This window comes from Phacochoerus africanus, chromosome 5, assembly GCF_016906955.1.
Source record: "Phacochoerus africanus isolate WHEZ1 chromosome 5, ROS_Pafr_v1, whole genome shotgun sequence".
Classification (NCBI taxonomy): domain Eukaryota; kingdom Metazoa; phylum Chordata; class Mammalia; order Artiodactyla; family Suidae; genus Phacochoerus; species Phacochoerus africanus.
Window position 1 is genome coordinate 32,183,531 of NC_062548.1, and position 23,180 is coordinate 32,206,710.

General features: G+C 50.9%; 1 protein-coding gene across 1 annotated transcript in view; it reads left to right on the forward strand.

The window, feature by feature from the left end:
- The first annotated feature begins 277 nt into the window (after window positions 1–277).
- The window catches only part of ABCC6 (ATP binding cassette subfamily C member 6), a 97,847-nt gene continuing 74,944 nt past the window's right edge, over window positions 278–23,180 (forward strand). Inside the window, exons 1-8 of the mRNA XM_047780426.1 lie at window positions 278–390; window positions 1,284–1,466; window positions 3,700–3,825; window positions 4,008–4,136; window positions 7,521–7,646; window positions 9,071–9,132; window positions 13,074–13,205; window positions 21,516–21,719. Coding sequence (XP_047636382.1) covers window positions 358–390; window positions 1,284–1,466; window positions 3,700–3,825; window positions 4,008–4,136; window positions 7,521–7,646; window positions 9,071–9,132; window positions 13,074–13,205; window positions 21,516–21,719 — 995 coding nt within the window. The 5' untranslated portion in view covers window positions 278–357. The remainder of the gene's footprint in view (window positions 391–1,283; window positions 1,467–3,699; window positions 3,826–4,007; window positions 4,137–7,520; window positions 7,647–9,070; window positions 9,133–13,073; window positions 13,206–21,515; window positions 21,720–23,180) is intronic.

A 23,180-nucleotide genomic window follows, 5' to 3' on the forward strand; every position in this document is an offset into this window, starting at 1 on the left:
CGCACCTGTTGGGTTCATTTATCAGGATAAATTCCTGGAATTGCTGGTCCGCGGAAGTTTGGGATGACATTTCTTGAAGGGGGAAGGGGGATTATTCAGGTATGTCACTATATTTTCTGGGGCTCCGGGGGTCCCCTCCCCGCTGCCTGCTGGGTCCTCCCCGAGCGCCCCTCCAACCATGAGCCTTGGTTCACCTCTTCGCGCCCCACCCCCTGCCGCGCGCCGGACCTTGCCCCGGGGCCTTGCAATCCCGGAGCTCCAATCCCCGCCCCTTCCCCCAGCCAGACCGAGGCCAAGGAAGCTGTCTGGGGACCCACCGACAGCCTGACGGACGGACAGACAGACGGACGGCTCCCGATGGCCGCGCCCGCCGAGCCCTGCGCGGGCCCGGTGAGAGTCCCCTCCCAGCCCTCCCTCCTCTCCTTTTCCGGCTCAAAGATCTCTTGGGCAGTTCTCTCCCGCTATGATACAGGGGAGGAGAGAGACCCCCAAATTCCTGGCTGCCCGGCAGGGAGGAAACCTGCCAGGCCAAAGGCAGGGGAGGGCGACCCTCTTCACCAAGCTGGTCCCGAGAAGAGCCCAGCCCGTTAAAGGGGCCTCCAGACCTCAGAGCTACAGGACCCTCCCCCCCCACCCCCCCCAACCGCTCGGGTTCCTGTCTCTCATCAAAGGACTCTAGCGGGAGGGTGGCAGTGATAACAGCAGGGAGAGAATTAAAGCAGCCCTGTCCTCTAAATGTCACATTCAGACTTCTTGGATAAGAGAAAGCCAGCAAAAAGTCTGAGATAGGAATTACAGATCCAGACCCCACAGTAGAACAAACTCCCTGGTCAAACAGGCCAGCGTGGGGTCAGCTCTGCCACTTCCTATTTGTGTGGGTCTGAAGGAGGCTGGGCCCCTCCTTGTGCCTCAGTTTCCTGGTCTATGAAATGGGGATGGTAACACCTATCATCTAGGGTATTCTAAGTCTATGCCCAACACTCATCAAGGACCCAGCTACCTCGGTTCAAATCCCATTGCCACCACTGTCCAGCTGGGTGACATCAGCCAAGTTACTCAACCTCTCTGGGCCTCAGCTTCCTCATCTGCAAAATAGTAGGGTTAATTGCATCTACCTCATAAGACAGGTGTTGGAGTTACAGGAGTTGAGAATACAAAGTACCCTAGAGAGTGCTCCGGCCATTGGCATGGGAATGATCCAGAGAGTTGCCTGTTCCCCTGGGCAGGTGAGTTTGGGACCTCTGTGTTACACCAGCCTAAGGGTCGCCGTGGTGTTCCCCCAGGTCTGGAACCAGACAGAGCCTGCGCCTGCCGCTGCCCACCTGCTGAGCCTGTGCTTCCTGAAAACGGCAGGGGTCTGGGTGCCCCCCATGTACCTCTGGGTCCTCGGCCCCATCCACCTCCTCTGCATCCACCGTCATGACAAGGGCTACCTCCAGATGTCTGCCCTCTTCAAGGCCAAAATGGTAGCTGCTGCCCCTGGGAGCCTGTCACCAGACTATGGGGGGGGGGGGGCGTGGTGGGAGCAGGCAGAGACCTCAAACTGGGCACTCCTTCTATCAAGGGGCACATCGGGTGGGGACAAGAAGGGAACCTGTTAATCAAACAGAGGGAGACCCCAGAGGCTACAGAGGTAAAGGCACTAGAATAGATTCTCACAGGTCTGGTAGTAATGAAAACCTTACATCCACAGACACACCTCCAGACGACACCCACACATCCAAGTTATGACCACCACGGCTCGGCATCCCCCAAAGTGTGCCATGTCTACTCCTGGGATATATAAGGTGGTTTTAGGGCCAAGCTAGGTTGAACCTTTTCAATGTTTAACAGTTATGCATTGATTTTTGTGTTTCCCCGCTGGCACTACTAAAGAACAGTTCTCAAGATTATCTATTTATTTTACAGTGTTTGAAAAACACTGGCAGGAGTTCCCACTGTGGCGCAGTGGGTTAACGATCTGGCTTGTCTCTTTAGAGGTAGGGGTTCAATCCCCTGCCTGGTGCAGAGGATTAAGGATCTGGTGTTGTCACAGCTGCAGCCTAGGGTCACAGCTCCAGCTTGGATTGGATCCCTGGCCTGGGAACTTCCTTATGCCTTGGGGGCAACCGAAAAAGGAAGGAAGGAAGGAAGGAAGGAAGGAAGGAAGGAAGGAAGGAAGGAAGGAAGGAAGGAAGGAAGAAACACTGGCATTACAAGTGTGAGCCTTTCTGCTCATCCTGCCCTTCTCCAAACTTCGGCAAGAACACCCTCCAAGGCTCATTCATTCCCAGGCCACCCTCATTCATTTTTCGACCTGTTGCCAGCCACCTATCCAGGGTCAGCACAGTCTCCTTAAAGGGCCAGATACATGACTGAGGCTTTGTGGTCATGCGGTCTCTGTCCTCACCAAGCAATCCTGCTTTTGCAGCAGGAAGGCAAACCACAGACAACAGTAAAGAAATGGACATGACTTTGTATCAATTAAAGTTTATTTATAGTGACTGAAATTTGCATTTTATAGACTTTTCAGTGTCATGACATAGTGGACTCTTCAAAGTTTTGTTCAACAATTGAAAAAATGTCAAAACCATGCTTTGTTCAGAGGTGATATGAAAATAGCAAGTTACACTCAACCTGGGGGGGAGGGTGGTAGTTTGACCACTGCTTGTGATTAACCCAAGCATGTTGGGTTTTTTTGTTTTTGTTTTTGTTTTGCTTTTTAGTGCCACACCTGCGGCATATGGAGGTTCCCAGACTAGGGGTCGAATTGGAGCTGTAGCTGCCAGCCTACACCATAGACACAGCAACCCAGGATCTGAGCCACATCTGTGCCCTACACCACAGCTCATGGCAACACTGGATCCTTAACCCCCTGAGCAAGGGCAGGGTCAAACCTGCAACCTCATGGTTACTAGTGGGATTCGTTTCCACTACACTGCAACAGGAACTTCCCAAGTGTGTTTATTCTATAGTTTCTCCAATGTGCCAGGTCTGTGTGTGCACACTCTTACTTTCTTGATTCCTCTAATTCAAAAGAGAGACCGGTGCATCTTGGGAAAGGCCTGGGGACATTCCAGTCCCAACAGGGAGTCCTTCCTTCCTTCTTTCTTTCTTTCTTTCATGTCTTTTTAGGGCTGCACCCCGGGCATATGAAAGTTCCCAAGCTAGGAGTCCAATCAGAGCTGTAGCCGCTGGCCTACACCATAGCCACAACAACGCAGAATCCGAGCCACATCTGCGACCTACACCACAGTTCACAGCAATGATGCATCCTTAACCCACTGAGCAAGGCCAGAGATCAAACCTGCATCCTCATGGATACTCATCAGGTTCCTTGCTGCTGAGCCATGATGGGAACTCCCCTTCCTTGATTGACTAGTAAAGACTGAAAGAGACTAAAGAGGTTATCATTTTTTCACCCGGAGAGTACATTTCATTCCATGCTGTTCCTTCATCCCTAAAGCATCCTCCTGTGCCTCATGGGAGCACCATTGTTGTTTTGGAAACCACTGACTTGGCTCAGGCCCTTGTGGTGCATTATTTATGTGACAGTTAAATGTCGAGATTGATCTGCATCATACTGGCACAGTTTAGTGATAACGTTGGTACCTTACAGTGCCCCTTCCAGAGCCACTGTCCTTTTGGACATGGGGTCACTGTCCAGTTGGCCACCATCTTTCTTTCCCCCACCAGTCTTACCCAAGCCTGTTTCCCCAGGTGCTTGGGTTTGCCCTCATAGTCCTGTGCACGTCGAGCGTGTCTGTGACTCTTTGGAGAATCCATCGGGGAATGGCCCAGGCCCTGGAGTTTCTCATATACCCCACAGTGTGGCTCACCACGATGGTAAGTGACACACCCAGACCTGTTGATTGTTCCTGGCTGCGGCTTTTCCTGCCCTGGTGGAGGGTGTGGGGCAGGGGGTGGGAGTGGGGATCCCTGGGATGGGGTCCCTCCCTTCTCCTCCCCCACCCCCTGCCCCTGGCCACCTCCCACCTGAAGAGGCCCATCCTGATTCTCTCACCCAGAGCTTCGCCGTGTTCCTGATCCACTTTGAGAGGAAGAAGGGGGTCCAGGCGTCGGGGGTGCTCTTTGGGTACTGGCTGCTCTGCTTTCTCTTCCCAGCCATCAGCGCTGCCCAGCAGGCCTCGCAGGGGGTAAGTGGGGGCCTGGGCCACCTGGGAACCAACATGGCAGTTTCAGCCTTGGGTGGCCTCCTCCCTCCTCTCCTTTCCACCAACAGCTTATGCTCTACGCAAAGACCCATGCACCACAGTCACTCAAAGTGACACCCCAGTGCACTCGCTCATGGAGAAGGACCCATCATCCCATACCTTTTTTTATCAATACAAATGCCCATTGTCAGAGTTCCCGCTGTGGCACACAATGGGTTAAGAAGCTGACTGCAGGAGTTCCCATTGTGGCTCAGTGGTAATGAACCCAAATGGTATCACAAGCTCGATCCCTGGCCTCGCTCCGTGGGTTAAGGATCCAGTGTTGCCGTGAGCTGTGGTGTAGGTTACAGATGCGGCTCGGATTCCACGTTGCTGTGGCTGTGGTGGAGGCCGGCAGCTGCAGCTTCAATTCGCCCCCTAGCCTGGGAACCTTCACACGCCACGAGTGCGGCCCTAAAAAAAGACCAAAAAAAAAGAGTCTGGCTGCAGCACCTCGGGCTGCTGCGGGGGTTCTACCCCTGGCCTGGAGCAGTGGGTTCAAGGATCCAGCATTGCCTCAGCTGCAGCATAGGCTTCATCCCTGGCTGAGAACTTCTATATGCCATGGGTCTGGCCATAAAAAATAAATCCCATTGTCTTGCACACTCACATCACACACTTTACTTGCACAGGCTTATATGCCCCCCTTTCATGTACCACACAACCACAGACTCCAAAACATCACACACACACACCCCTTCCCCTGCACACATCCACTCACACTTGCTGCCACCGAAGTGTGGCTATGGCTTCAAGTTCCCACAAATGCCCACACTCACACACAGTCACACACCCCTCCCACACACTGCCTGGGCACTGACACACTGTCAGTTCAAAACCTCAGGAGTTTCCAGGAACATTCGAAACAGGCCCCTTACAACAGAGACCCAAAAAGGAGGCAGCCACTGCAGAGTGGTGGGTGACAACGTTAACAAGCAAGGGAACGCGAGGCTTGTCTTGGGCTCTGCAAGATGAGATCTCGGCACCCGCCCGCCAGCATCTCAACAGTTTACAGAGAGGCTTTAATGGGGTTCGGTCACATGTATTGTCCAGATGGTCTTCTCGACACATTGCTCTTTCAAGCCTACATCCCCCCCTTTTTTTTAGGGCCGCACCCACAGCATATGGAAGTACCCAGGATAGGGGTCCAATCGGAGCTACAGCTGCCAACCTACACCACAGCCACAGCAACATGGGATCTGAGCCACATCTGTGACCTACACCACTGCTCACAGCAATGCTGGATCCCCAACCCACTGAGCAAGGCCACACATCCTCATGGATACCAATCATATTCGTTTCCACTGCGCCACAATGGGAACTCCAAGGCTACCTCCTTGAAGTAGTTTCTGGTTCAGGTCACTCTTATGACCTCTGGATGACCTCCTCTAACACACACCTGAGCTCACTCTTACTCCAAGCACATGTACCTTTCTCCTCCCTCTCACCTGTTCTCACCCTCGCCCGTGCTCCCATGCATCTGTATTTACACACTCATGTTGCACTCTCACCCATGTGTGCTTCCCTGCCTGGAATGCAGCATTTCTGTGTTGGGAGGCATGATCTACAAAGAGAAATGTGTCTAACAAATATAGAAACAATGCTCTGGGGAATAATGTATCTGGAATACCCACCTGTCTACTATCTGCCCTCCAGAACCCAAACCAAAACCAGAAAAGTATAAAAATTCAGAAGGGAAACTGGGATTTGAAACTAGGGCTCTTGTTTTAAGCCACAAAACCTCAACTCCCACGAGCTTAAGGGGAAAAAGTCCAAAGGAATCTGTGAGCTCATGTATGTGGCACCTGCTGGGCATAGCTGGCCCAGGCACTCAGGTAACACCACCGGATCTCCATTTCTCTCTGTGTCTTGGCTCCGCCTTGTCAGCATTGTTCTCCAGTAAGGTGGCAGAAAGAGCCCCCGTTGCTCCAGACTTATGTTGCACCAGTGTAGCAAACCCAGTAGAAGATCTCCCAATGGCTCCAATTCTCACTGGCCCAGCGTGGGTCCTGTGTCCTGTCCTAAGCCAATCACAGTAGCCGATGGGGGACTAGAACGTATTCACTGGTCAAGCCTCCATCACCTGCCCATCCCCTGGGGTGGAGTCAGTTCTGCATAAACCATATACCTGAGCGTGGGGGAAAATAAGGGTGCTCTGGCAAGAAGGGGCAGGGGACGCGAAAGCCATCTTGGCATGGCACAAAAGTGCCTGATCTGGAGCAGATTATTTGTGTGGCCTTGAGCAAAGTATTATCTCTTCTTCGAGCCTTTTTTTCCCAAAGAGTAACAGAGAGCAAGCACACCCCAGTGAGGGCAGAGTGGAGAGGGACTTGATAAGACACTGTGTGTAGGAGTTCCCATTGTGGTAACGAACCCGACTAGTATCCATGAGGACTCAGGTTTGATCCCTGGCCCAGTGGGTTAAGGATCTGGCACTGCCGTGAGCTGTGGTGTAGGTTGCAAACCTGGCTCGGATCCTGAGTTGCTGTGGCTGTGGTGCAGGCAGCAGCTGCAACCTGGATTTGACCCCTGGCCTGGGAACTTCCATATGCAGCAGGTGTGGCCCTAAAAAGACATTAAAAAAAAAAAAAAGAAAAAGAAAGAAAAGGGCAGTATGTGAAGACACTGGGGCATTCCCTGGTGGTCTAGTGGTTGGGGTTTGGCACTTTCGTCACTGAGGCTGGGGTTCAATCCCTGGTCTGGGAACTGAGATCCCAAATCAGGTTGCTGCACATGGTAGCCAGAAAAAAAAAATGCAGGTAAATGTTGATGATGAACTGTAGTCCCATCAAAAATAAAGCAAACAAAACACCCCCACCGTACCCCCAACCAAAATCAAGTCGTAGAACTACTCCGGCATTTAGAAGAAAAATTGTTTTTTTTTTTTAAAAAAAAAGCCTTAGCATATACCCAAGGTGGAGTAAATGCTCCGTGAAACCAGCTTCCTTCTTAAACCAGAGAACACTGACCCCAAGGGAGTGAGATGGGAGAGTGGGGTGGGGACTCCTTTATAGCACAAGGAGAAAGGCCAAGTGTCCCATTAATTCATGTCTTGGTGGCCAAGGCCAGTTATCACCTGGCTTGAGGGCAAACACTTGCCTGCCCTGTGTATGGACAGCATATGCTTAAGCCAGGTGTTCCTAAATCAGGAAAGCTGGGGGCCTTGACTTTCACACCTGGCGGCTCCAGCCCCCCTTCCTGGGCACTGCTCCCAGCATCAGAACCACGCTCAGCCTCCACCACTGCCCCCCTTCCTGTCACCCCCCTCCCCAGCTTCCACCCCTCATGAGCCCAGACTCAGTGGGATTTCTGCTTTCTCTCCCGCAGGACTTTCAGGGTGACCCCTTCCGCCACCTGTCAACCTACCTGTGCTTGTCTCTGGTGGGGGCACAGTTTGCACTGTCTTGCCTGGCCGATCAACCGCCCTTCTTCCCTAAAGAGCCCCCGCAGTCTGTAAGTCACCACGTCTCCAACCCAGTGCCTTGCCTGATCCTCTTCTGGTCCTCAGTCCCCCAGGTGGGGGAAGGGAGTGAAACTAGAACCCCAGCCTTTCGTCTTCTTCATTCAGCTGAAAGCGTATGACATGTCTACTCTGTACCATGGGTTGGCCAACTCTTTCTGTCCAAGACAGAGAACATTTTAGGCTTTGTGGGCCACATGGTCTCCGTATAGCACTACTCAAGTCTGCCTGTGTAAAGAGCAGACACAGACAATATGTCAACAAAGGAGCATGGCTATGTTCTAATAAAGCTTTATTTGCAGCGACAGGCAGTGGGCCGGATTTGGCCTGGGGGCTGTAGTTTGCCAACTTGCTCCATGCCCAAGCTGGGTACAGAGGATCTATGGTGAACAGGCAATATTTCTGTCCTCATACCGCTAACAACCAAGTAGGGAGCCAGACATTAATCACACGATTATACAAACGCATGGAAAATTACAGTGGGATGGGTCATAAAGATTCAAGATTAAAGTGACTTGCCCAACAGAAGTGCTCCACAGGAGAAGTGCATGGTCCATGAGAGTTTATAGCAGGTAACACTGAATAAGTCTGTGAAATCAGGAAAGAATTCTCTGAAAAACAGTTGCTCTGAAATCATCTAAAAAGATGCTCATGACTTGAATAACTAAGTTGAAATTCAAACAGGACTTTTTTCCCTATGAAAGTGGCAGAGGAGTTCCTGTTGTGGCCACGGTGAATCTGACCACAGCGGCTCGGGTCCCTGCAGAGGTGCAGGTTTGATTCCCTTCCTGGCACAGTGTGTTAAAGGATCTAGCACTGCTGTAGCTGAAGCATAGGTCACAGCTGTGGCTCAGATTCAGTTCCCTGCCCTAGAATTCCATATGCCACTGGTGTGGCCATAAGATAAAGTTTTTAAAATGTGGCAGAAAAAAAATTAAAAATTGATAACAAGCTCTGATGGCAAAGGTGAGGTGAAATGGGCACTCTCATTTCCTATTGGTGAAGAGTATAAATCTGTGCAGTCTGCCTGGAGTTACTGGTAAAAATCTCAAGACAGCCCCTCTTCACCTTCACTGAGGAATATTGTTGAGGACGTTATAGCCTGTGTCATGCATGATCCTTGCTTTGAGAATTTCTTGGTCTCAGTATCAGTAAAGTTGTCCTGAGCAATTCTTAGTTCTTACCTCGTAGACACTTTCAGTTCTGTGGTCGAACCCCTTTTTGCCTTGCCTGCCAGGAAGCACCAAGCTCTTTAGTATCTGCAGTAGATAAGTAGGCAGGGCATCTCAGTGGACACTTTCAGTTTTATGCTCATCCTCAGTTCATCCTGTCTTCCCGCCCTTGGTTCTTCTTGCTACGTGCTGGCAATGGATGATGAGACCAAGTCCTTCCCCTTCCCACAATTTTGTCTTTGCAGAATCCATGTCCAAAGGCAGGAGCCTCCTTCCCCTCCAAGGCCATGTTCTGGTGGGTTTCTGGGTAAGTAAAGCAGCAGGCAAGGGGCTGGGGGGGGTGCTCCCACCTATCTGCATTTGCTGCTCTTCTTGGTCACCACAGCTCTGCTCCCAGGAGGCTTGCTGCCAAGCCTACCAAGGTCAGCCAGGTTCTCTCCATCCCAGCTTCCAGGCTTCCCTCTTGGATAACAGTGTGTCCATCATCCACATCCCATTCCCACTCGTTCACTGGAGTAAGATCTGGGTGTAAATCCTGGCTCCATCTCTTAGCTGACCGTATCACAAATATTCAGTCTCAGTTTTCCCCCTCTATAAAATGGGAACAACTCTACTCTCATTAAATGTAAAGGGCTTAGTGCTTGAACATAGAAAGAGGCTCAATAAAATCATACCTCTATCAATTAAGTCATTCCACCAACATGTAATAAGCACTTACTATGTATAAGCATGGAGGGTGAGGAGGTAAAAGATCAAATCTTTACTCACTTAGAGGCTCTCAGGCTGGTGGAGAAGACAGATGTTTCTCCAGAGTCAACACACCAGACGCTAAGAATGTGCCCTCCTACTGTGCCCCCTCCTGATCACAGTGCAGTCAGATCACAATAGCACCTGGATTTGAATCCCAGCCCCACCACTTCCTGGCTGTGTGACCTTGGGCAAGCTGCTTAACCTCTCTGTGCCTCAATTGCTGCACCTGTAAAATGAGCATTATGATAGCATCTACCTCAGAGTGAGTTTTTTTGTTTTTTTCTTTTTCTTTTGGCCACACTTGCAGCATATGGAAGTTCCTGGGCCAGGGATTGAATCTGAGTCACAGCTGCAACCTGCATTGTAATGCTAGATCCTTAACCTACTCTCCTGGGCCAGGGATGGAACCCACGCCTCCACAGCAACCCAAGCCACTGCAATTGGATTTGGTTTTGTTTTGTTTTGTTTTGTTTTGTTTTGTTTTGAAGGAATATCCCTTTACAGGGGTTCTTCATTTTTTAAATTTAGGGGCCGCACCAGTGGCATATGGAAGTTCCCATGTTAGGGGTTGAATTGGAACTGCAGCTGCTGGCCTACACCACAGACACAGCAATGCCAGATCTGAGCCATGTCTGTGACCTACACCACAGCTCACGGCAACATCAGCTCCTTAACCCACTGAGCAAGGCCAGGGATCAAACCTGAGTATTCATGGATTTTATTTGGGTTCGTTAGTGCACCACAGCAGAACTCTCCTCATAGGATGGATTTATTTATTTATTTATTTATTTATTTATTTATTTATTTGTCTTTTGTCATTTTAGGGCCGCACCCACGGCATATGGAGGTTCCTAGGCTAGGGGTCTAATTGGAGCTGTAGCCGATGGCCTACACCACAGCCACAGCAACTCCAGATCCGAGCCACGTCTGCAACCTACACCACAGCTCAAGGCAACACTGGATCCTTAACCCACTGAGCAAGGGCAGGGATGGAACCCACAACCTCATGGTTCCTGGTCGGATTCGTTTCTGCTGGGCCACAACAGGAACTCCCTCATAGGGTTTTGAGGATTAAATAAGGTAAAGTTTGTGAATCACTTAGAACAGGGTCTGGCCCACAATAAGTATTAAATTATAAAAAGTAGTTGTTAAATAAATGAAGAGAAGGAGACTCGGGGGGTGTGGAATTGGTGAAAAGAGCCGAGAAGCTTGCTAAACCTCTCTAGAGAGAATCTAACCCTCTCTTCCCCAAATGTTAGCATTTATGGACCATTTGTCAAGTTTTTTGCCTTACTGGGATATCACTTAATGTTTTTTCCTTTAAAACAACTCACTTTTTCTACTTTAATAACCTTTTAAAAAGGAAACTTTCTATCACTACCAAAATCAGAAAAATCTAGAATCCCCAGCAAAGTAGAATGCCAAAATTAATTTCAGTGAAAACCAAGTATAGTGAATAATTTCTGGATCCAGACTGTTGCTTGCCTGAGTTCACTCTGTGTTAGAAAAGGGGGCTTGGAAAGACTCAAAGAGGAGCTTTTAAGAGCAGCTCCAAACAAGACTTTCTCGTGGGTGTCACGAGAAAGATTAAAGATTAAAGAAAGTAACACTCCCGCTGTGGAAGTCTGCAGTAGTTAATTTCATTTGTGTACATATTGGTTCAAAAGCTGGCCCCAGTAGGAATTGCCACTGTGTAGAAGCGGAAACAAATCCGACTAGTATCCGTGAGGTTGCAGGTTCGATCCCTGGCCTTGCTCAGTGGATTAAGAATCCGGCATTGCTATGAGCTGTGGTGCAGGTCGCAGATGTGGCTTGGATCCCACGTTGCTATGGCTGTGGTGTAGGCTGGCAGCTATAGCTCTGATTCGACCCCTAGCCTGGGAACGTCTCTATGCCATAGGCATGGCCCTAAAAAGCAAAATCAAAAACAAAAAAAACTGACCCTGGTAGACAGAGGACAAGGAGAGGGGAAGAAAGAGGCATCCACTTTGGGTTGGTAAGATGGAGGGGTTACCAAGCAAGAGAACTCACATGAGAGGCTTGTCCTGGGGGTGCAAGCTGAGCAGATCTCCAACCTGCCCGTCAGAATTTCAACAGTTTGTAGAGACGCCTAAATGGGGTCCAATCTTATATACCATCCAGATGGTCTAATACTTATTTCCTCAAGGTTGTGTCCTTGAAGTAGCTCCTAGAGTGGGAACACTGGGCAGAATGCACATTCCCAAGACAGGGGAGGGCTGAGGAGCCTCGGACTGCCTGGGTCCAGCTGGTGGGTCCACCAGTGGTCATGTCCTCTCAATGATCCCTCCAACAATGCACCAAGTCATCTCATGTGCTCAGAAATACACCAAGTACCCAGAAATACTTTCATTTTAAGGTGAGACCTTAAAAGTTCTCATTTTAATGGACCTCAGTTTTCACTGAGGTCCGTTAATGGGAAGCAACTTGCTCAAGGACACAGAGCTGAGAAGTGGTGATTTTACTTGACACATCTTGTGCCCTGTACTAGGAGGCAAGAATACAGAGAGGAGGGATCAAGGCAAGTACTGTCTGTGCCCCCATGGGGTTTCTCATCCAACAGATGAGAAAGATTAAATAAATAATCAGACCAAAAAAGGAAGAAAAAGCTCAGGAGACTAGGTCTTAAAGTGAGGGAGTCTACCTGAACTGGGGGTTGGGAAGGAGGTCATCAAGCGGAACTTTAAGAAAATCATGTCTAAGCCCAGAGGTGAAGGACAAGTGAGAAGTGGCAGGGGAGGAGTTGTAAGCAGAGCGACCTGCATGTGCAAAGGTCCTGAGGCCAGGCGGCTGGAGTAGTAAGCGAAGAGGAGAAATGGGGATGTTTAAAGCTGACGGAGGGAGTTCCCACTGTGGCCTTGCCAGTTAAGGAGCTGACATAGTCTCCATGAGGATGCAGGCTTGATCCCTGGCCTCACTCAGTGGGTGAAGGATCCGGTGTTGCTGCAAGCTGTGGCATTGATTGCAAATGCGGCTCGGATCTGGCGTTGCTGTGGCTGTGGTGCAGGTCTGATTCAACCCCTAGCCTGGGAACTTCTAGATGCCGCAGGTGCGGATGTAAAAAGAAAATAAATATATAAGTAAGTAAAGCAAGCAAGCTGAAGAAGGAGTTCAGTTTTCCTCCACAGCAATAGTTTTTGACTCTGGATTGTGACCCCGAGGGAGGTTTCTTCCCCCCTGCAACAGGTCATCCCTTGATTAAGTCACTCAACCTCTCTGAGCCTCTGGTTTCTTCCTCGTCTGTAAAATGGGTCCATAGTACTCTATCATATAGGCTCCTGTGAGGATTAAATGAGATGATCTTTGTAGGCTGAGAGATGCCCAGCAACGTTAGTGCCGTTGGGTAAACTGCTGCCCTTGTACCGAGGAGCCAGCACAGGTGCAGAGAGGTGACGTGTCCTAGGGCCATACAGCCACCAAGCCAGGACCTTGCAGGGGTGGGTGGCAGGAGGACCATGCCCTGGTCACTTTCTTTTACAGGTTGGTCTGGAGGGGCTACCGGAGGCCGCTAGGACTAAACGATCTCTGGTCACTGGGGCGAGAAAATTCCTCAGAAGAACTTGTCTCCCAGCTTGAAAAGGAATGGACAAGGAACCGCAGCGCAGCTCAGCGGTGAGTGCATGGGAGACAAGAGCTCAGCTCAGTCAGCAAAGCATTCAGCCCGCGCCTACTCTGGGCCCCACCGCCTCGGTCCCCTGCCTGTCAGCTGACCTCACTAAGCCCTAGTTGGTCATGCTCGCGATGTTGTCCCTCCCAGAGTGCTTTGCAGGTTCCAAAAGGAGATTGACAGAGAGGGAGCTTCTCAAGAATCCCAGAAAAATGCTCATGTGGTGTGATGGAGACAGGAAACCGAAGGGATGTTTTAGGACTGGGAGTAGAGAGGTGGTCCATAACATGCAGGCAACGACTCACTTGTTACTTAACCTGAGTGATGAGTTTCCCAGGCTTTAGTTTTCTTATCCATTCAGGAAGAATACCATTAGCCCCTAGTTCATGGCTTGAGGGAAATTGGGGAAAACTGATTTATCGACAAGAACTTAGCAAATTCCTTAAAAATGGTAAACGCTCCAGCAGTATCAGGTATCCTGAGGAAGTCCATCTCTTTCTAGTCCTGTCCATTCTGCCTCACTCTCACCCTCTGTGGCACCTCTGGAAACTTCTGCGAAGTCCTCAGAGTCTGAGGAACCCAGTTTGGGAAGCTCTGGTCTAGAGAAATAAGCAGTCAGACATAGGATTAGTTAAACCTGGGTTAAATATTACCCTGCCATCTGGGGGCTGAGGACCTTGGCCAAGTCTCTTGACCTCACTGAAGCCTGGTGTTTCAGGGCACAGACAAAAGTAGCTCTGTGGAAAGAGGTACAGTCTGCATCCTCTAGGATTTTATTATACAGATGGCTAAACCACCAAAATTAGAAGTCAGAGAAAGACAGAGTCTACTGGCTCACATAGCTGAGAAGGTGGGTCTAGCCTCAGGTGTGGCTGGATCCAGGACCTGCATGATGTCCAAATTCTTTCCCTCCATCGCTTAGCTCAGCTCTCATCTGGGCACTGGTCTCTCCATAAGGCCTGTCCCATCCACATGGAAAATCCCGAGGAAGGTCTCTGATTGGCTGGCTTAAGCGACGTGCCTCTCAGGGACCAATCCCATGGCCAGAGGGCAGGCGCTATGATTGGCGGTCCCTTCAGAGCCACCCAGGAAGGGGAGGGAATGCTTCGCAAAGGAAGGGAATATGATTTCCAAAAGGGATAAATAACATGAGCAAATCAAAACAGCAGCTCTCTCTCACCCCAGGCATATCTTGCTCTTTTTTTTTCTCTTTTGGGCTGCACCTGTGGCATATGGAGGTTCCCAGGCTAGGGGTCTAATAAGAGCTACAGCTGCCAGCCTCCACCACAGCCACAGCAATGCGGGATCTGAGCCATGTCTGCAACCTACACCACAGCTCACAGCAACACCAGAGCCTTAACCCACTGAGCAAGGCCAGAGGTCGAACCTGCATCTTCCTGGATGCTAGTCAGATTCATTTCCCACGACAGGAACTCCAGTGCCCCTCCACTTTTAAGTGAGTTTTGAGTTCAAAAGGACCCTGGAGATCTTGCCCAGCCTCTCCCAGCACCGGCCTCCCTTGTCAGCATGAGAATGATCAGAGCTAGCACATAGAAGCTTCTCTAGAACAGCTTGAGAATCCATGAACAATGGAGAGAGAAAGAGACAATGATGGCAAGGTTATACAAAAGTCAGGCTCAGGCATTTTCTGAGCTGATGACACTCCAAGAGAACTTTGGTTTGATTTCTAAAATATTTTGCAACCTTTGGGGGAAGGGAGAGGACATCACTGTGAGAGGTCATAGACCAATCTATCCGCTGCCCAAGTCAGGGTCACGAATGTGTTTGGCCAGCCCAGTATCTTGTTGTTCTTATTGTTTAAGGTTTTTATTTTGTTTTTTGATAAGTTGTCCACATTCAAAATGTTGGAGATGTGGAGTTCCCTTTGTGGCTCAGTGGGTTACAAACCCAACTAGTATCCATGACGATGCAGGTTTGATCCCAGGCTCCACTCGGTGGGTTAAGGATCTGGCATTGCTGTGAGCTGTGGTGTAGGTCACAGATGCAGCTTGTATCCCAAGTTGCTGTGGCTGTGTTGTAGGCTGGCAGCTACAGCTCCAATTCAACCCCTAGCCTGGGAACCTCTATGTGCTGTGGGTGTGGCCCTAAAAAGTAAATAAAATAGTAAAATAAAATAAAATTTGGAGATGTCACATAAAAATCTGGGATTTTGGTCTCTCTTAAAGTAGCATGGCAGAGCTGGGTCACATCCCCACATGGCAGCGGGAGGGTGGATCTGTGTAGTGGCTGCGCTTTTGGACGGGGCATGTGCGCTTCAGTTTGCTACAGTCTCCACCACTCCCTATTGTTCCCCCAACTTCATCCAGCCCCTCACACCCCCTGCCTTGCCCTGTGGTCATTTTGGTGTCATGTACTAAATGGTTTGGGGCCCAGAGACCAAAGACCAGCCACCAGTCTAGAGACCTTCCCCAATGGAAAGTGAGACCTGCTGGAAAGGAAGAAGTTTGCTCCAGAGCCTGCAGGCTGAACACAGTGACTCCAAATTCTGGGGCGAGCAGTTAGAACAGAATTGAGCAAAACATCCAGCTGGAAAGAGGCTTTCGCAAGTCATCTCTTCAGCCTCCCCATTTTATGGACGGGGACACCGAGGCTCAGAGGGAAGGGACAGGGCAGGCATTTGCAACTCAATTTCCTGGCTCCAAGGCCAGGTTCTGATCTCAGAGGGACAGCACTGGGTGATGGCTTGGAGCGAGATCTTAATTCTCTGCTCAGGAATTGAACCTGGGCAGCCTGGATGAAAACCAGGAATCCTGGCCCCTAGACCAGCGGAGCTAAAAGCAGAAGGGCCCTGATTCTTGCCCCTTGTTGAAAGCAAGAATGTTTCAAGGCGGCAAAGGCTGGGAAAACAGATAAAAAATGTGTTGTTAGAGTCACCGTACAACATGTGGGAGAGCGCACAGAGAAGTAGTCTGTTTATCTAAGGCAGAGCAAAGCAGTCACACACACCCTAAAGCGGAATGCGGGTGCAGGTGTCCCCCTGAGTGGGGAACTCGGCAGAGGTGCTTTAAATCACTTACACAGGACACTTCTTCCGGGTCTTTGTTTTCCTTTGGCCAATTATCTTGTTTTATTTCTCACACCTGGTCCGACCCGGGACCCTCAAGAAATGCATGCGCATCTTTTGGCAAAGACGGATTCCAGAGCAAGGGGTGCCAGCTGGAGGGTATCAGGACTTATGATGGCCTGGCGCCCCCTCCCTTTCTGACCCCTAGGAGTCTTTCTGCGCATGTGTGCCTGGGGAGCTCTCCTTGCCCCCAGGAGTGATGGACTCCGTCATCTTCTCTTTCTACTCCGGCAGAGCTCAGCTCCTGCCGTTACCTTTCTCCTTGGCAAAGACAAGCCAGGCCCAGTTTCCTCAGCCTAACAAATCCCCGCTGTTCTCAGCCCAGGCGCCCATCTAGCTCCCACCTCAGTTCTAGCGATCAAACCAGATCCATGCCTTTCTTTCCTTCTCCCTCCCGCCTCCCTCCGCCAATCTTGATGAACATCATACAGCAGGTACTCCTCTTAAGCCCTTTGCACACATCTCTCTACCTGCTTCTCCCCTTCAAGTTGACAAGCATTTATTGAGCACTTAACTGCATTCAGGTGCTGAACTAGGGAAAATAACAAGTCAAAAGAAAATAAGCAAAAAGTCTGCCCACCTGGGTCTGCTCTGGGCGGGGTCGGAGGCGGGGCGGCCCCTGGTTGGTGCTTTTGCCCAGTGAGTACGTAGCGCGACCGGCGTTCAACCTTGGGCTCAAGGCACGCTCCGAGGATGCCCTCCGCCAACCTTGCTTCTGACCAGCCGGACCCCAGCCTGGGAGAAGCCTGGGAAGTTGTCGGGGTCGAGGGGCCACGGGGGTGACCAGGTAGTGAGGTGAATGCAGGGATAGAAGGATGGCTCAAGTTGGGGTCGGGGAGGCCTCAAGTCAAGGGCAGTAAATTAATATTTGCTTATTTCTTTGCAAATGCGCAGTAAAGACTGGCTCCTTGTAGCCTTTGTGCTAAAAATACCATCATTTCTTTGGACCTCCAGAAAGATTTGTTCCCCCCTTCGCCCTGAGGCGGTGGTTCTGAGGATTCTGGGGAAGGAGGGGGAGGACTGGAGGTCCCAGTTATGGTGGAAGGTAGGCACACTGCTGGCTGGGCCGGGGTGGTGAAAAGGCTGACCTCTGGGGTCTTAACCCACATATCTGAACAGTGAGGTCCAGGCACACCACTGATGCTTTTTTCTTTTTTGTTGTTGTTGCCTTTCAGGGCTGCACTTGCGGCATATTGGAGATTCCCAGGCTAGGGGTCGAATCAGAGCTGCAGCTGCTGGTCTACACCCCAGCCACAGCAACTTGAGATCTGAGCCTTGTCTGCAACCTACACCACAGCTCATGGCAACACTGGATCCTTAACCTACTGAGCGAGACCAGGGATGGAACCTGCATCCTCGTGGATACTAGTTGGGTTCATTACGGCTGAACCATGATGGGAACTCCTTTTTTCATTTTTTTTCTTTTTTTGGGTGTGTGTGGGGGGGTGCTGCCCTGCGGCATATGGAGTTCCCGGGTGGCAGATCAGATCCGAGCCACAATTTCAACCCAAGCCATAGCGGCAGCACTGTCAGATCTTTAACCCACCGTGCCAGGCCAGGGATTGAACCTGCGTCCCAGGGCTCCCAAGACACTGCTGATCCCGTGGTGTCCCAGCTGGAACTCCCGAACACTGATCCTTAAACTGATTCGGGTGGAGGAGCGCTAGGCCGTGTGCTCTGAAGGACAATAGGAAACTCAGATCTGTTAAAACTGAGCCAAGAAACTAGTTGCCTCATAGTCTAGTGAAGCAACGAACAGGTGAAGTTCATTGTGAAGAGGGAATCTGAAAAAGCTCAGCCTATTCGCAGACAGCGAGTGCTTGACGGAATGCCTGGTCTTGGCCAGTCCCCGTTTTGATGCTGGAGATACAGCAGTAAAAAGGCAGCCATGGCCTCTTGTTCTGTAAAGCTGATCTCTGGTGGAGAAGACAGATAATGGCAAGTTGAGGCAAATACGGGGACAGAAAACAAGAGATTGGGAGAGAGATCAAGAGCTACCTTGGTGGGAACTGGCAGGGAAAGTATCTTTGAAGGGGTGATGTTGAAATTGAAGTCAAAAGAATGAGGCGGTCGGAATTCCTGCTCTGGTGCAGTGGAAACGAATCTGACTAATATCCACGAGGATGTGGGTTCCATCCTTGGCCACGCTCAGTGGGTTGGGGATCTGGCATTGCCGTGAGCTATGGTGTAGGTCACAGATGCGGCTCCATCCCACATTGCTGTAGCTGTGGTGCAGGCCCACAGCTGTAGTTCCAATTTGACACCTAGCCTGGGAACTTCCATATGATGCAGGTGCAGCCCTCAAAAAGGAAAGAAAAAAAAAAAGGAATGAGGAGGTAGCCTTGCGGAAAAGCTGGGCAGAGACCTTTCCAGGTCAAGGGTCAGTCTGCGCTGAGGCCCTGAAGCAGATAAGCTGTGGACCCTTTGAGGAACTGAAAGAAAACCAGTGCAGCTGGAGTAGCGCCTGGGAAAGGGGAGCAGGATGAAGTTGGGGGTGGGGTGTGCAGGGGGCCAGGCCCTGCAGGACTGTCTAGCAATGGAGACTTTATTAAACCTTTGAAGGGTTTTAGGAGTCCCCATTCTGGCTCAGGTGGTAACAAATCTCACTGGTATCCATGAGGATGTGGGTTTGATCCTTGGCCCCGCTCAGTGGGTTAAGGATCTGGCATTGCCGTGAGCCGTGGTATAGGTCACAGATGCAACTCACATCTTAAGTGGCTATGGTGTAGATCAGCAGCTGCAGCTCCAATTCGACCCCTAGTTTGGGAACTTCCAGAGACAGCAGGTGCAGCCTTTTAAAAGAAAAAAAGGCAAGCCAGACCAAGCGGTGAGCAACAAGACTTTGACCTTATCAGTGAGGGTCTGGGTCCCTAAATTCACCGTGTTTTTTTTTTCATCTTTTTAATTTTTGGGTGGGAATGGCGCTAACAAAGAGACTCTATGAATCATGAATCAAGATCTGGGCTCAAACCACTGCACTGTCCTCCATGTGTGACCTCAGGCAGCTGTGACCACCTCTTAGAGCCTCAGTCTCCTTTGGGGTAAAATGGGGACCCTGTGGAGTTCCCTGTTGGCTCAGCAGGTTAAGGACCTGGGGTTGTCAGTGGTGTGGCTCAGGTCACTCTTATGGTGTGGGTTCCATCCCTGGCCCCAGAACTTGTGCCTGCCATGGGTCCAGCCCAAAAGGGACGTATGATACCCATGGGGCAGGGTGGTCCCGGAGTTGTTGAGCTTGGGTGTAGAGGGCTGATCCCAGTTTGTGCCCCGGGTTCCAGCTCTGAAAACAGTGAAATTCTGATAATCCCATAGGTTGTCAGAGCTGGAAGGGGCTCTCAGTGGGACCAGCCCCCTCCTTTGACACATGAGGGCACAGAGGGGGAGCAGCCTGTCCAAGGCCACAGAGCAACTGTGCTGTGAGTAGCTGCATTGCTGCCAGCCGTCTCCTATGGCTGAGGACCAGCCTCCCTCCGGAGAGGCCCTCTGGAGTCCACCTCCCTCTTTTCCCCCCCTTGCCCCTCCCCCCTCTCAAAGCTCTCACGGCCCCTGATGACGACTGAGGGCCAAGGATCTGATGCATCACAGCTGCCTGAGCGTCTTTCTGTGGTTTCATTCAGACCAGGGGGGCCAGGTTCACAGCCATCAGCAGTGATTCTAAACTGGTTCTGACAAGTCTGACCAGTATCCATGAGGACGCAGGTTGGATCCCTGGCCTCGCTCAGTGGGTTACGGATCCGGCATTGCCGTGAGTTGTATAAGTTGCAGACATGGCTCAGATCTGGCATTGCTGTGGCCTAGACTGGCATCTGTAGCTCTGATTAGACCCCCTAGCCTGGGAACCTCCCTATTGCGTGGGCGTGGCCCTAAAAAGACAAAAAAAAAAAAAAAAGGATCCAGCATTGCTGTGAGCTGTGGTGTATATCGAAGATGGGGCTCGGATCTCTCATTGGTGTGGCAGTGGCATAGGCCATCGACTACAGCTCTGATTTTGACCCCTAGCCTGGACCTCCATATGCCACAAATGGGGCCCTAAAAAGACAAAAAAAAAAGAAAAAGAAATGATAAGTAATCTTCAGTTCCAAAAAGATGAGAAGAAAGCCACGTTTCAGAGGGTTAAAAAATAGCATATATTGAGAATAGATGCATGTTTTTACCTATTAAAAAAAAATGGTTCTGAACCAGTTCCAAACCCCCTGAGGACTGGCTGGTTGAGAAAGAGGGGGAGGGCAGCAGAATAGAGGAAAAAAGTGCTGGGCTCCGAAGGCTGGGATCTGAGTGCCCCTGGACAAGTTCCCCTTCTGGGCCTCAGTTTCCTTATCTGTGAAAGGGGGTAACACCTGGCTGCTGGGTTCTTGGAAGGACTGAGGAGCGCCTGGTACACAGTAGGTGCTCAGTGTGTGCGCTCCCATTACTATCCCTGAGGCCTTCGGGCTGCCCTCCTGCCCCGCCCCACCCCTCCCCTGGCTGATTGTCTCAATCAGTAGTTCTCCAGGGGATTAGGAAGAACAGGTGAGGGGGTGAGGCTGGAGCCAGGGCCGCCTGCCCCCTGCTGGGAAAATAGCCTGCAGTATCTGGTCTTGATACTGGCAACTCTGCTGCCATCTCTGAGATGGTTACTATTATTAGTGTCTTAGGGCCACACCTGCGGCACATGGACGTTCCCAGGCTAGGGGTCATAGCCACAGCAATGTGAGATCCAAGCCACATCTGCGACCTACACCACAGCAACGCCAGATCCTTAACCCACTGAGCAAGGCCAGGGATCCAAGCCACATCCTCACGGATGCTAGTTGGGTTTTGTTACTGCTCTGCCACGACGGGAGCTACCCTTTTCTGAGATTATTGAGAAGGACTGTCTTAGGTGTTCAGGCCACTCTTACAAAGCATCATAGACTCTGTGGCTTAGAAACAACAGAAATTTATTGCTCATGGTTCTGGAGCCTGGGACATCCAAGATCTGGATGCCAGCAGATTGACAGGTGAGGACCTGCTTCCGGGTTCATGGTTGGCTGTCTTCTCATTGTGTCTTCACATGATGGAAGGATGAGGGAGCTCTCCTGGGTCTTCTAGAAGGGGGCTAATCTCATTCATGACCTAATCGCCTCCCAGGGGCTTGCTTCCTAATACCATCATGCTGGGGATTCGTTTCACCATGAATTGGGGGGATGGTGGTGGTGCACACAAATATTCAGTCTATTGCAAGGACCCAGAGCTGATTTCTCATCTCCCCAAGGTGCACCGAGGCAGCCACATTTAAAAGGAAAGGAAGCCATGGCGTGGAGGCCTCAGAGACGGAGGTCCTCCTGCAACAACAAGGGGACAAGAGGGGCCCCCTGCTGAGGGCCATCTGGCAGGTGTACTGCTCCGCCTTCCTCCTGGGAACCCTCAGCCTCATCATCAGTGATGTCTTCAGGTTCACGGTGCCCAAGCTCCTCAGGTGGGTCCAGGCCTTGGGTGTCTTGCTGAGGCTGATGCTCCCTTAAAGGCATCCTTCCGGGATCAGAGGCCCTTCAGCCCTTCCTGTCTCTGCCCAGACTTCTGTTGCTCTGGGCACCGAGGCTGGGTGACAAGGATACCGCGGGAAATGAAGTGACGGACCTCGGGAGTGAATTCTAGCCTGACGGTATCAGTTGACTTTTGCTGTACAACAGAGCGCCTCTAAAAGGAGGGGCTTACAACCACTTCTTGGGAGATCGTGCTGTGGTGCCGCGGGATCGCAGTGTCTCTGCTGTGCCAGGATGCAGTTTCACTCCCTGGCCCAGCACAGCGGGTTAAAGGATCCAGTGTTGCCACAGCCATGGCATAGGTCACAATTGCAGCTCAGATCTGATCCCTGGCCCAATAACGCTATATGCCCCGGGGCAGCCAACAATAAAAGGAAAAGAAAACCCCCAAAACCCACTTGGGTGCCTTGCTGAGGCTGGTGGTCCTTTAAAGTCATGCTTCCAGGATCAGGGGCCCAGCTGGGACAACTTGCCTCTGCTCCAGTGATCTCGCATCCTCAGAAGGACGTTTCTAGCTTGTTGACAGGGCTGCTTGGCAGGGCTCCAAGACATAAGGCAAAGCCTGCATTTTGGAGGTTTTTGTTTGTTTGTTTTTACCTTTTAGGGCCATACCCACAGCATATGGAGGTTCCCAGGCTAGGGGTCGAATTGGAGGCATATCTGCTGGCCTATACCACAGCCACAGCAATGCCAGATCCAAGCCACGTCTGCAACCTACACCACAGCTCACAGCAATGCTGGATCCTCAACCCAATGAGCAAGGCCAGGGATCGAACCTGTATCCTCATGGATGCTCGTCAGATTTGTTAACTGCTGAGCCACAATGGGAACTCCAAAAGCTGCATTTTCAGAGTTGCCATTGTGGCTCAGCAGGTTAAGAATCCAAGAGGATGTGGGTTTGATCCCTGGTCTCACTCACTGGGTTAAGGATCTAGTGCTTCAAGCTGCCAGGTAGGTTTCAAATGCAGCTCAGATCCAGTATTGCCATGGATGTAGGCTGGCCATGTGGTGCAGGCCGGCAGTTGCAGCTCCAATTGAACCCCTAGCCTGGGAATGTCCATTCGCTGCAGGTGTGGCCCTAATAAGAAAGAAAACACCTGCCTTTTCTCTTGAGGCCAAAGCTAGTTGCACAGCCAGCCCAGATTCAAGGGCAAGCACGTTAGTTTGCTAGGGCTGCCATCACAAAGACTGGATGACCTAACACAATTTTTTGTGCTCAAATTTCCAGAGGCTAGAAATCCAAGATCAAGGTTATTTGTCCTGAGGCCTCTCCCTTGGCCTGGTGCTGGCCGCCTTCTTGCTGTGTGCTCATGTGGTCCTTCCTCTGAGCATACGCACCCCTGGGGGCTCCTTGTGTGTCCAAATTTTCTCTCAATAAGGACACCAGTTGTATT